General features: G+C 42.9%; 1 protein-coding gene across 3 annotated transcripts in view; it reads right to left on the bottom strand.

Annotated features, from left to right (window-relative positions):
- Positions 1 to 14,261, bottom strand: part of INTS12 (integrator complex subunit 12) — a 37,782-nt gene that overhangs the window by 8,566 nt on the left and 14,955 nt on the right. For 2 of the 3 annotated variants that reach the window (XM_088479482.1, XM_088479484.1), the window contains exons 2-6: positions 11,422 to 11,587; positions 10,412 to 10,555; positions 5,953 to 6,140; positions 5,529 to 5,688; positions 4,061 to 4,216 (exon numbers count right to left, since the gene is read on the bottom strand). In XM_088479482.1, coding sequence (XP_088335608.1) covers positions 4,061 to 4,216; positions 5,529 to 5,688; positions 5,953 to 6,140; positions 10,412 to 10,555; positions 11,422 to 11,577 — 804 coding nt within the window. In that variant the 5' untranslated portion in view covers positions 11,578 to 11,587. Of the gene's footprint in view, positions 1 to 4,060; positions 4,217 to 5,528; positions 5,689 to 5,952; positions 6,141 to 10,411; positions 10,556 to 11,421; positions 11,588 to 12,519; positions 13,031 to 14,261 lie in introns of those variants that run through there. The other variant, XM_088479483.1, reaches the window with a different exon arrangement.

Here is a 14,261-nt window from a genome sequence, read left to right as displayed (position 1 = left end):
GGGAAAAGACTGTGGTTTGGGCCTGCCCTGGGCCCTATAAGACCGAAAGGACGATGGTCCTGAACCAGAAGGAACAGCGGCCGACGGGAGACATGCCGATTTGGCTGCCGCCAGCGTGGCCACAATCTTGTCCAGATCTGGACCGAAGAGAACTTCTCCGTTAAAGGGCAACGCCTCCAAACCCTTTTTGGAATCAGCGTCCGCCTTCCAGGATCGCAACCACAAGGTGCGACGAGCAGCCACCGCTGCTGAAGAAATTCGAGACACCAGGGTACTAATGTCTAAGGCCGCCTCGTTGATATAAGTGGCCGAATCACGGAGATTACCAATCAACTCCGCCTGTTCAGCCGGACAGTCGGAATCGAAGGACGCCTCCAACGAATCCGCCCAGCGCTCCATAGCTCTGGCAACCCAGCAAATGGCCATAGCCGGCCGCGCTGCCCCCCCCCGCAAGGGAATAAGCGGATTTCAGGCAGAGCTCCACCTTGCGGTCTGTAGCATCCTTAAGGGAGGACATGGATGGCATTGGTAATGTGGCACTACGGACAAGACGTGTCACATGAGAATCCACCTGTGGAGGGGATTCCCACTTAGCAAAATAATTATCCGCGAACGGATAAGCCACCGCCAGGCGCCTCTGCGGCTGGTATCGCTTGCCAGGCTGTTTCCACGCCTCCTCTAAATGGTCCACCAACTGACCCGAAAGAGGAAAGACTGTGGCGTCACCTTCACATCCTTAAAAAAGGCATACTTGGATTTAGCCGCTGGGGGAACTTCGTCCTCAATCACCAAGGGTGTGCGGACTGCCCGAATAAGTCCAGGAATATACACCTTGGACCTAGCGTCTGCGTACTTAGTATGGAGAGGTTCCTGATCGTAAGGATCTAGAATCTCCCCATCATCAGACGTCCCTTCGTCATCCTCATAAGGAGCCGACAGAGACGCCACCGGCCGTTTATGTGGCCGCATCACAGCCTCCCCCTGCAACACATCCGACAAGTGCTGTACAGAACTCGTCAGGGAGTTAACCCACGCCGGCTCCTGAGAAACCGGGAGAGGGGAAATAGGGAGACTGCGGGGTACCACCAATTGTCTTGGGAAACCCTGCATGGGTGACGACACCACTGATTGCTGGGACAAACCCATCTGCAGAAACGTGGGCTGCGGAGCGAACTGGCCCACTAAGGTTGTAAGCGCCTGAGCGAAACAAGCCCAGGGCGGCTCCTGTACCGGTGCTGTAACCGTAATAGGCCGCGCCATTGACAAACACTGCCGGCAGAGGCCCTCCGCGCTACCCTCCCCCTCCGCTAAAGGTACTTTACACGTAGTACACTGTAGCCGGAGAGGAAAGTCACTTTCAGACATGATGGTACAAAGTATGTGACCCCTCTCACCAACTGTTTTTTAAAAAGGCGAGAGACCACCCTGCAGCACCGCACCTCAAGGGCTTTAGCAGAAAGAACAGGGACAGTAATAAAGCTGACAGTCAGAAATGGAAAGTACAGGCAGCAGCGCTAGCACAGTCATATACAATGCAAAGAAACTCAATTCCTGCACTAACCAGCACTGATAAATCAACTACACAGACACAGAGTCTGGTAGGACACAGCGCTGCATACACAGACCTGACCACAGCGGAGGAGAGGTATGCGGGGGGACCCAGACCACGATGCCTCCGTCCAGACTTCCAGCAGCGTTCACCATGCGTTCTGGAAGATGGCCGCCGAGGAGCAGAGAGGAGGCTGGCCTGGGGGAGGAGCGCTGCCACAGGGCCAGTCGGCGTGTTGCAGAGAGGGCTGTGTGCAGCGGGGGAGGCGCCGGCTGTGAGACAGGGAAGGCGCGCTCCCCTGGCATGCATTTAACCCCCGGGACGCCGCAGCGCTACCGCTCTGCTGCGGTCCGCTGTCCCAGGGGGGTAGTGGAAGCGCAGGTTATATACCTGGCTCCACGCTGCAGCCAGTCCCCAGGGAGCCCCCTGCCTGGGGACTCTGGACCATGTAACAGCGGGGACCCACCGCGGGACCCCGCTGCTTACCTTGCTGTCCCCCTTGATTCCGGCCATGGTCCGGAACATCTGGGGTCACCGCTAGCGGTGACCCCAGATGCTCACCAGCATCCCCGGATCGGTACTGGCGTTCTGGTGCCGGCGGGGGTGTAGGGAAGACAGCATGGACGTCAGGACTGACTGTCCATGCTGTACATCCAGATGTGCAGCCACAGCTGCATGCAGAAAACTTCAGGGGCTCTTCTTAGCCCCCACTCCAACAGGTGCACCCGACTCCGGCCGGGCACCAAACTAAACTGAGGTGCCTTTTCTCGGGGGCGGGGTATAGGAGGGGGACCCTAGTGCATCCTGGGAGGCTGAAAGCTTAACTCTATGGTGCCCGATGACTGATGTCACACCTATACCCCAAGGTATCCTGTGGATACCCTATGGACCCTGAAGTAAAAAGGCGAGCAATTGAATTCAAGGATGCCTTAAGCTGCAAAGGGGGTGGGTTCGAGATTTTGGTTGCAGCCGCATTAAGTAGTACCAATGGGCGCCCGAACAGAGAAAAAATGTAATTGCTCCATCGGGCGCCTGTTCATGTAGACAACCAGCAGGGGGTGCAGTAAACATTTGGGAATGCGTTACAGATATGCGCATTCATTTTTTTAGATGAAGGTGGTCTATTCAAGGTTGGATAGGAAATATATCAGATCAGCCTGATTTTTTATTATTAAAGTATGCATATATTATAGGATAGCATGTAGGTATTCTACTGACAGGAAAAGTTAGCAATCCACGTACTTTGAATAAGTAGAAATCTTTATTAAAAGGTTACCAATATATTAATACAGATTTATGCTGATTCAAAGACTGTGGAGTGCCAACTATTCCTTTCTATAGGAAACCTACATGCTGCTTAATAATTAGTAGGGCACCCCGGCACATGAGCCTGCTATCCAGAGTGCCAAACTTCACAAAGTCTATATAGGAGGCGGCACTCAGGGACTGTTCAAAGGAATATAATGACAGGACCACTGAGGTTTCCTCATCTCTCACTGGTCATGTCATTATATTCTATTGACCAGTCCCCAACTGCCACCTGTTTGCTACATACAAATATACACAATTTTATATATCATTCAGAAAACACAGCCAATAATGATTTAGATAAGATAGCACTCTCTCAGAGAAGCCAAATAATATTTACAAAGAAAATATAAAAATGGTTTACTGAGCACACATTATCTAACTCTCTCCATTGTTATCTTGTCTAAACAAAATACTGCCGGCCAGATGGCACGCTGCTGCTGTCACAACTTCTGTCTGTTTGGAACACGATTATTAATGGCAGGGAAATATGAAAGGAGAGCTTTATGCTTGTGCACAGTCCACACCTCCAGGCACATAATGGAAACCTGTTCGATACCTGACACAGAATGTTGCATACAACATCATCTTGCTATTTAGTGAGAACATATCTAAAACTGGAGTTCTGCATTATTTTCTCTCAAACAGGCACTACTGCTCTGTGCTTCTGTTTTGCTAAAAACATCTTTTACTATAGCTGACCAAACAGTTCTGATTTCTACTGAACGCTGGCACGTTACTCCAGAAAGCATCTAAAATGACAAAGAAAAGATTCACTCAAGTAGGTGTATATTTGATAAGCTTGCCCGTAACTTGGTCAGAAATTAATAGAAATTGTGTTCCTTGGATAAATATGTGTCTTCTCTATTTTTCTAGGTTTTACTGTGTGATTTTCTCAACTTCTTATTACAGGATACATTCCCTGTTATTGTAAACATAGCTCTATTTCTTTCTTTGAATCTTTGTAGAAATGGTAATAAAACTATTGGTAGAAACAAAAAATGACCTCAGATATAACAACAATCCAAGATGGTCAATGAAAATCAATAGTGTCAAATCGGTGTCTAAAAGAACACACAGATTTGAATTCATATAATTCAGTGCTTTTGGGACTCCTGCCTTATTCATAAATATCAATGAAAACCCAGGTACTTTTCTGGATCAGATCAGGGACTACAACGTTTACAGTACAATAAGCATTACCTTCACTTCTGTCCTCTTGAAAGCTAAGAATGTGTTTGCAGAATCTGCTTTGGGTTTCTGCTCTGGTTTGATGATGGACGGATCCTTTACGACTGGCATTACTATCGATGCGGCCGAGGGGGCTGGTTTCTGCGAGGGCTTTTGATTTTTTTGTGCCTACAGATATGTATAAGGAAAAAAATATATATTTCATTAAAACTATTATTAATTGTAACAAAAACTATTTCATTGCATTACATGGCATGCAGACTGCTGTAGAAAGGAAACAAAAAAAATAGAAAAAAATGTTTGGAAGACATTCCAGCTGTGTATATGATAGATGACAAAAGTCAAACCCCTGCTTGTCCCAGCCAATGTGGAGGAGATTTAAGCTGCCTAGATGCAATTGGAATACATGCAAATAAACTCTTGAGCATGCTTCATTTCTTTCCATGATAACCTGGGCATCATCACCTGCTATTGAATTAAATCATTTTTCTAAGATATAATCATTTTTGAAACAATAGCATTTATCTTCTAGCAGAAAACAGCTGTTATTTAGGTGGCACGCCAACTTTCATAAACAGTAAATTCAAGGCCCAAGGTAGCTTACCATCACTTTTGCCAGGGTTACTTTTAAAAAATTAAGGTATCTCTAACATAACCCTACATTTAGTTCTTCCAAGTAAAGTGTACTTTAAATATAAAGATCTTAGGGTATTACATGGATAGAAGCTGGGATATGTAATGTGCCCCATACATCAGCGATGGCTTGTTGCATTTCCCTGATCGCCGGACGCTGGGGTCGGGGCATCGGTGAAATTCAACATTTTGGATTTCCCGATCCTGACCAAAACATGATCAGGATTGGCAAATCTGGGATTTTTTACATGAAGAATTTCCCCGATGGATCTGCGATCATCGAACCAGCCAATCGGCGTTTCCGACCGGCGGTTCTGGTTGGATCAGGAAATAGATGTAATGTATGGGGCCCTTTACCTTTCAAACTGAGACTCCATGAGTCAAACATTTCAGTAAGTTTCCCCTATTTGTATTACTAGAAGAACTGTTACTATTCGATCCATGTCAGTATGGCTGTAATAGTAATGCCTTGCATGGGCCTGCAGATTTATCTATCCCTAATAGTTACCTAATCCCACCCACCAGGGGGAAATCACTAGTAGCGTCACATGGTTACATCCCTGGGATTACAATGAATTAGCACGGCACTGTACAAATAGCATTATGTTTCATTGGGCTCCTGGGCCCATCACTTCACCCAACATCTGTAACTGACAGCTGCTGTTGGGATATAAAGAGAGCAGGGGGTTTACACAGAAGCGAAAATCCTCCATCTCCACAGAGATGTTCATAAACATCAATCAGTGGCAGGACAGGTGTGATCATTATTTTACCATAAGGGGATAAGTGAAAAACTCTATAACTAGAGATGCCCAAGTATCATACTTCTACATGAAGCGGTCCATACCATTCTCTTCATTTGCCTAGTGCAGCGAGCACAGTACCAGACCAGGCGAGGATCATTCACATCCTTATCTGTGACTTGAGGTTTGTGGCAATCCTGATGGTAGAGATTGTGGCATTCCTGACATTCCACCAGTTGGTTACCGGAGAACACAGTCATCTGCCTGGAATCAATAAGGAAAATAAAAATTATGCCAGGCTGAAAAGATTATTGTCTGGTAAACAGTTGTGGCGATCAACTAGCAGAATATAATGACCAGTCTATTTGACTATAATGAGCTGTGGGAAAAGGGAAAAATCTTTTATACAATAATATATGAATGGACAAAAAGCTGTAGTATTATATATCAGACAGTCCACTCTAATGCTAATGTAATATAGTGGTATGAATTTGTTTCTATAGATAAGAAAAAGCAATGATCACTTACCGACATACCACACAGGCCAGTCCCATTTCCATGGCAAAGTCATCAGCATTGGTTTCATCATAGCTGGAAAGATCCGGAATGGGTAAGTCCTTGCTGGTCTGCACCGTGATTGGGGAGGAGCGAGCTTCTGGCTTCTCCAAGCGAGGTTTCTTTGGTAATTCCACAGGGTCACTGATATCCACCTTCATCTGTCACCAGACACACAAACAGTGAGAATTATGGTCATGTCTGTCCCTCCCCCTTAGAATGTAAGCTCCTATGAGCAGGGCCCTCTACCCTCTTGTGCTTCTCCTTACTCTACCTTCATCTACTTCTTACTCTCTACCAGGGCACCTAACACTTGGTTGCTTTGCATTGTTGCTTATCTGGGTGTTATGGTCGCGAATGTAGCAATGTATATTATCCATGCCCTGTATTGTATTGTATTGTACTGTAAGTCACTGTAAATCAATCTATTTATGTACTTTGTAAGGCACTGCGGAACACTTGTGGCACCATATAAACGATAATAATAATAATAATAATAATAAAGGAATACACAGTGCATCCACATTACAATAACAGAGAATAGTATAAAAAACACAACTTTAGAACCACAAATTTAACCACTGAATTTAAGTAAAACAGGAGATCTACTTTAATGTGCATATGTGATTGTGTATGCAATGACAGATTAAATAAACGTGTCTAGCTGATGTATGCGTCAACTTACTAAATTGTTTTTATCAATTAAACAATGCATTGTCACTTTGACTTCAGCATAGATAACAGTGATCTTATTACTGTCAACCAATCAATGATAATACATTAAATACAGAAACAAATGGGTGTGCTGCGGAGCTCAAGAGTAATGAAATACAGTAAAAAAACCTTGTAAATTTATGTTTAATTGAATATAATACAATACACACTAAATATCTCCCGTGAGTATAGTAATAAAAAAAATAATAATAAGTAAAATATTAAAAGTAGCACAATAAATAGTCATTCTAAAATCCAACAATAAACACTTGGTGGTCATAATGATTTTCCAATATAGTCAGATACTAAAGATACATTTACAAAGGTTTTTTTACTGTATTTCATTACTCTTGAGCGCCGCAGCACACCCATTTTGTTTCTGTATCTTTTGTGTGGAGTTTGCCATTCTCCACGTGTTGTTGCTGGTCGGGTGCTGGAAAAGAAGAGCGAGCACTGGCAATTCCTCGCCAACAATTATTAAAAAACAAAATGAAAGTGAACAATAGGAGTCGGTTACCATGGGTCAATCATTTCAACCCTATCAGCAGGGTTTTGAGTATACTGTTAAACAATTATGGCCCATCGTACAAACCGATGAAGCTTTGAATTTGAGTGAAACGGAGATCATCCCTTGTTACACCAGAAGACGCACGATTAAAGACTGGCTGTTGTGCACTGATGTAAGAGGCATGCAGCACTGAAGAAGTGAACAGGTACATTTTTGGCACCGAAGCTTGGTCGCCATAAGTGTCTGGGATATCTAACTTGTCGCTATATGCAGTGTGGGACCAGTTTTAATCACCCTCACAGTGGCAAATTGATTTATGTTAGGCATAGGGTCACGTGTACTACACGGTTTATTGTATATATGATTACCTGTCAGTGTGGTCTGAGTTATGTGTGAAAGAACAGGCATTAGAGAAAGGAACAAGTGACCAGTCGGTTGCCCGACATTTTTTGCCGGCTGGACAAAATATGTCCGCCCTTAGGTAAATTATCATTGATCATGTACATGCAGAGGTACGTTGTGGGGATCAAGCTCTTAAATTGTTACGTTGTGAGGCTCACTGGATACATAAGCTGGGCACTTGGTCGCCCAGGGGGCTAAATGAGTGTGCCGGTTTACACAGTTTTTTGTAGTAGGATAACATAATTGCGGCGATTTTGTTATATATAGTCGGGTTGTCTGGCTTATAATATTTAACAGAGCGGTATTAAGGATCGATTCTGAATACCTGTTATGTTGTAAATGATAGGGAATATGTATTATAACCTTTGGAATAGGTAGACTAATATCTGGATGTAATATTTTTAAATTGTTTTATTTTTGTGTATTGGTTTTGTACTATGATGTATTATTGTATCACTATGTATTGTATTGTGCAACATTGTATTTGTTAATTGTTATAGCTGAGCTGCGGGGAACAGGCTGAAGACGTTCCTATTGTGCGTCCTTGGCGGACCAGCTTGACACGTGTTAAAGGTTTTATAAGGTGTGTAGCTGTATTTGATTTTTGTATGTCCTGATGACGAGATATTAAAATCTCAAAACGTTGATTCCATTTCTGCCAGCGTCATGGTGTGATTTCTGAGTGCCGCCTTCTGTTTACTATAGTTGGATCCTGGAGTGGATACCTAGGAAGGCACCAGCTTGGATGTATTTGAGGTTATGTGAGTGCTGCCTGTTTGGTGAAATAATTATATATATATATATATATATATACACACACACACACACAGTCAGGTGCATAAATATTGGGACATTGACAGAATTTTCATATTTTGGCCTCTATTCACCATCACAAGGGCTTTGAAATGAAACAAACAAGATGTGCTTTAACTGCAGACTTTCAGATTTAATTTGAGGGTAATTACATCCAAATCAGGTGAACGGTGTAGGAATTACAACGGTTTCTATATGTGCCTCCCACTTTTTAAGAGGCCAAAAGTAATGGGACTATCAACTCAAAAGTTATTTCATGGACAGGTGTGGGCTATTCCCTCGTTATTTCATTATCAATTAAGCAGGTAAAAGGTCTGGAGTTGATTCTAGGTGTGACATTTGCATTTGGAATCAGTTGCTGTCGACTCTCAATATGAGATCCAAAGAGCTGTCACTATCAGTGAAGAAAGCCATCATTAGGCTGAAAAATCAAAACAAACCCATCAGAGAGATAGCAAAAACATTAGGTGTGGCCAAATCAACTGTTTGGAACATTCTTAAAAAGAAAGAACGCACCGGAGAGCTCAGCAACACCAATGGACCCGGAAGACCACGGAAAACAACTGTGGTGGATGACAGAAGAATTATTTGTGGTGGATGACAGAAGAAAAACCCCTTCACAGCAGTTGGCCAAATCAAGAACACTCTCCAGGAGGAAGGTGTATATGTGTCAAAGTCAACAATCAAGAGAAGACTTCACAAAAGTGAATATAGCGGGTTCACCACAAGATGTAAACCATTGGTGAGCCACAAAAACAGGAAGACCAGATTAGAGTTTGCCAAACAACATCTAAAAAAGCCATGACAGTTCTGGAACAACATCCTTTGGACAGATGAGACAAAGATCAACTTGTACCACAGTGATGGGAAGAGAAGAGTATGGAAAAGGAAAGGAACTGCTCATGATCCAAAACACACCACTTCATCAGTGAAGCATGGTGTAGTAGTGTCATGGCGTGGGCATGTATGGCTGCCAATGGAACTGGTTCCCTTGTATTTATTGATGATGTGACTGCTGACAAAAGCAGCAGAATGAATTCTGAAGTGTTTCGGGCAATATATTATGCTCATATTCAGTCAAATGCTTCAGAACTCATTGGACGGCGCTTCACAGTGCAGATGGACAATGACCCGAACCATACTGCAAAAGCAACCAAAGAGTTTTTTAAGGTTAAAAAGTGGAATGTTATGCAATGGACAAGTCAATCCCCTGATCTGAATCCGATTGAGCATGCATTTCACTTGATGAAGACAAAACTGAAGGGAAAATGCCACAAGAACAAGCAGGAACTGAAGACATTTGCAGTAGAGGCCTGGCAGAGCATCACCAGGGATGAAACCCAGCGTCTGGTGATGTCTATGCGTTCCAGACTTCAGACTGTAATTGCCTGCAAAGGATTTGCAACAAAGTATTAAAAAGTGAAAGTTAGATTTAGGATTGTTTAGTTTGTCCCATTACTTTTGGCCCCTTAAAAAGTGGGAGGCACATATAGAAACTGTTGTAATTCCTACACCGTTCACCTGATTTGGATGTAATTACCCTCAAATTAAATCTGAAAGTCTGCAGTTAAAGCACATCTTGTTTGTTTCATTTCAAAGCCATTGTGGTGGTGAATAGAGGGCAAAATATGAAAATTCTGTCAATGTCCCAATATTTATGCACCTGACTGTGTGTGTGTATATATATATATATATATATATATATATATATATATATATATATAATTTTTTTGTGTTTAGCACAGTTGTCGAGGTAGGCGCTAGGTTATTTTTGTTGCTATTTAATAATACGTTCAATAGCTGTTTTCCAATACTGGCCTACAATAACTGATAAATCAATACATTATTGCTGTAACAGAGACCTATGTAAGGTCTGCCTTGTTTCCCCTATTGTATAATGCAGGTGTGCATCATTAGAGTGTTGTTCCTGCTTTCTATTAATATGCATGTACAGGAACACATGTTTGTGTAGTTCTGACCCATTGACACAGTTACCTTATCAGATGTTCTCTTCTCTGCTTCCTTCTTCACCTTCTCTGTCGGTAGTGGCTTGTTTAGGATGCTGCTTGCAGGAGCACTGATGCTGACCTTGACATCTGACTTGGGTTTAGGCAGTGTCAGTTTAAGCTGCTCCAGGTCCTTAAACATAGGGAACACACACGCACATTTTATTATATATATATATAAATAAAATCTAAGTTTCCCAAATATGAGTGATGTCATAGAGTGAAAAATGGATTTTGTATTTCTCTTTATTTGTAACCAGAGGAAATTATGAGTTTCTAATAGGTATCACCAGCATTATAAAAACAGCACTTATCAAACAAGAAGTCAATTAGCAAAATACATAGGCCATTGCGCAAAGACTGGACACCCCCCGCCCCCAACCTATCATTTATATGATGGGGTAGAATTCTCAGGAAAGAGCCTCTCCCTTCAGTATTGGCTGCTCTAAGATATGGCATCTCCACAATGTGTGTTCAGAAATGTCCCATATGAAAGAAACAAATTCATCGACTTGCAATTAGCGCAAGTCCCTGTGATCCTCTTTTGCACACCGATTGTGTATTATCAATATAATAAATAATCATGTTCAACATGATCATTTCGTAAAGTTTCCATTTTCCTATTCCTTGGATCAAGTAAGATAAATAAGCAAAATTAAATTAGTAAACGGGAGAACATCATTCTGGGCAGTTTATAAGCTAAAACCAAAAAGACATGATGGCTCTATGGAGACTGGAGATTCATATGTAGGGTAGCACCAGTGATGTCACAAGAATATAGCAGACGTATGATCCTTTAAATAGCTTTTTTGTTCTATATCAGTTAATACTTAGTATACATATATTTATGAAATGTCTAAATTATGTTTCAGACATATTTACAGACCTTATGTGCATACCGAGCAATGTTTGCTAACAAAGAAAAAGGCTAACTTCTACATACTAATACAAGCTTCTTTGGATAGAATATATATTTCTTTATAAATGTATAAGTCAGACCTTCTGTGGGGGCAGATAGCCAGAGTCAAGGCCTTTGCACAAAGACTCATCCAGTAGAGTCTTCAGTTTGTCAGCAGAGTCTTTGTTCTTAGAATGGAGGAAGCCAAGCGCCTTTAGAAACACTGGATCCAGCTCTGTATTTATCACAGCTGCCATGTTCAATCACCTAAAATGAAAAGAGTCTCAATCAAAAATTCCTAACTAGTGTTGCTGTACCCGTGGTCCACGGCTCCCAGCATTAAATCCACAAAAAAATGGTTTGTGGTCAAAGAAAATTAGTTACAATGTTAAAATACTATGTCATTTTTATTTTAATTGCTGTTCTCTGTATGTTCTCTTATCTGACAAGTGGCTAAATATAAAATGTTTGTTTTTTTAATAAATGAATATAAAGAACCCTTAAAATACAGGAATCACAGGTATGCCACTTGTCTGTGTGCTAGAGGAGCCTGCTGACCAATGCTGGCTCATTTTTCTGTGTGCTAGAGGAGCATGCTGACCAATGCTGGCTCATTTTTCTGTGTGCTAGAGGAGCATGCTGACCAATGCTGGCTCATTTTTCTGTGTGCTAGAGGAGCCTGCTGACCAATGATGGCTCATTTTTCTGTGTGCTAGAGGAGCCTGCTGACCAATGATGGCTCATTTTTCTGTGTGCTACAGGAGCCTGCTGACCAATGCTGGCTCATGTTTCTGTGTGCTACAGGAGCCTGCTGACCAATGCTGGCTCATGTTTCTGTGTGCTACAGGAGCCCGCTGACCAATGCTGGCTCATTTTTCTGTGTACTACAGGAGCCTGCTGACCAATGCTGGCTCATTTTTCTGTGTGCTAGAGGAGCCTGCTGGTCAATGCTGGCTCATGTTTCTGTGTGCTACAGGAGCCTGCTGACCAATGCTGGCTCATTTTTCTGTGTGATACAGGCATGTGGTGGGCAATACAAGATTATTGTGTCATACACAGGTGTGTGATACATTTTGGATAAATATGTTAGGTACTGCTGTTTCATGCTGGGCATTGTTGCTTTGTGCTGGGCAAATAAAATAAATTGCAATTTGGATACAAAACATAATGCCATCTTAGGATGGCATTACACAATTTACCCGTCTGCCAGAGAGATGCAAAGAGTCTCTTCCTCCACTTCCAGGCAGACTTCAGCTGAGGTTCCTCCCCTGCTGGTATTCAGCTCCCTTCTTTGGGCCAATTACATAAGAGCACTTACTGGGCAAGTCAAGAGACGGGATTTTCGCACAAGAATTACGCTAATGCAGAATGGAGAAAAGGGCATTGCTGAAGAGGTAGGCTTTCGCAGGTCCTCTCTGGCAGATGTCACATTGATAAATTGTAGCAGTAATACACTAAACCACTGCAGTAAGTGGCGATATAAAATGTACCACTGCATAAATTAGGTGAATTATAAACAGACCCCAATGTATGGTAGGTTTTGGTCAGGAGTGTTGATGACTGGTGAGTGTTCTGTGCCATAGAGGGCACCATCTGACTGGTTGCTATTCACCATCATGGCAAACCATCCACACTCTCCATTGAGTTAAAATAATAAAAGGATTACTGCACTGCTATTTTAAATGGTATTACATTTTTAAATACTTCAAGGTGCCCTTTGAATTCATAATACAATGTACTTTAATGTCACTAAATCATAGCTTTTGCAAATGAAGGCCTGCCATTATTATGTTGCTTAAAATGGGTAGACAAGCCTGTAAATAAGGACAGCAAAAAAATAATTAAATAAAACCATTTACATTATAAATACTTTGCTCAGGTTGTCTATTTTATTGAAATGTGTGATAAGGTACATGAACGAGTGAAGGACGTTAGAAGAAAACATTTTTTGGGGGGAATGTACACTGTTAGTGGGGTGGACTAAAATATGAGATATGGTAAGAACTTACCCTTGTTATCTCTATTTCTACGAAGTCCATAGGGTTCCACAGGATACCTTGGGGTATAGGTGTGACGTCAGTCGCAGGGCACCAAAGAGTTAAGCTTTTAGCCTCCCAGGATGCACTAGGTCCCCCTCCTATACCCCGCCCCCGAGCCAAGGCACCTCAGTTAGTTACCAAGCCATAGGCCGGAGGAGGAGAAGGAAGAGAGAGAACAAAGATCTGGACACATACAAGAATCACATTCTCACCAGAGGGAGACGGAAAACCGGTGACCAGAGCAAAGCCCATCTGCAGCACAGGTGCGACAGGGCGGGAGTCCTGTGGAACCCTATGGACTTCGTAGAAATAGAGATAACAAGGGTAAGTTCTTACCATATCTCATATTTTCTACTTCAGGGTCCATAGGGTATCCACAGGATACCTTGGGGATGTCCCAAAGCAGTATCCTTTAAGGGTGGGGACGCTCCTGTGCAGAAAGGAGAATCCACCGCCCGAAGGAAGCATCCTGAGAGGCGAAGGTGTCAAACCTGTAATACCTCACGAAGGTATGGACAGAAGACCACGTAGCAGCCTTGCAGATCTGAACTGCCGAGGCACCACGTCGAGCTGCCCACGAAGGACCCACAGACCTAGTGGAATGAGCCTTCAGAGAAGGAGGGACCGGTAGGCCTTCATGAAGATAAGCTTCAGAAATAGCCATACGGATCCAGGCTGCCAAAGTTTGCTTTGAAGCAGGCCAACCCTTTTTACGGAAGCCAAAGAGGACAAACAAAGCGTCCGACTTCCTAAACGAAGAAGTGCGGTCAACATAAGTCCTTAAGGCCCGCACAACATCCAAAGAGGCCTCACCCACGGAAAGACCCGGTGAGTTAAAGGCCGGAACAACTATTTCCTCGTTAATATGAAACTGGGAAACAACTTTGGGAAGAAACTCGGGC

The sequence above is a fragment of the Taudactylus pleione genome, unplaced genomic scaffold (assembly GCF_031769625.1).
Source record: "Taudactylus pleione unplaced genomic scaffold, aTauple2 ptg000236l, whole genome shotgun sequence".
In the NCBI taxonomy this organism is placed as follows: domain Eukaryota; kingdom Metazoa; phylum Chordata; class Amphibia; order Anura; family Myobatrachidae; genus Taudactylus; species Taudactylus pleione.
Note: the sequence above shows the minus strand (reverse complement) of the source record. Positions and strands in the feature narration are given on the sequence as shown.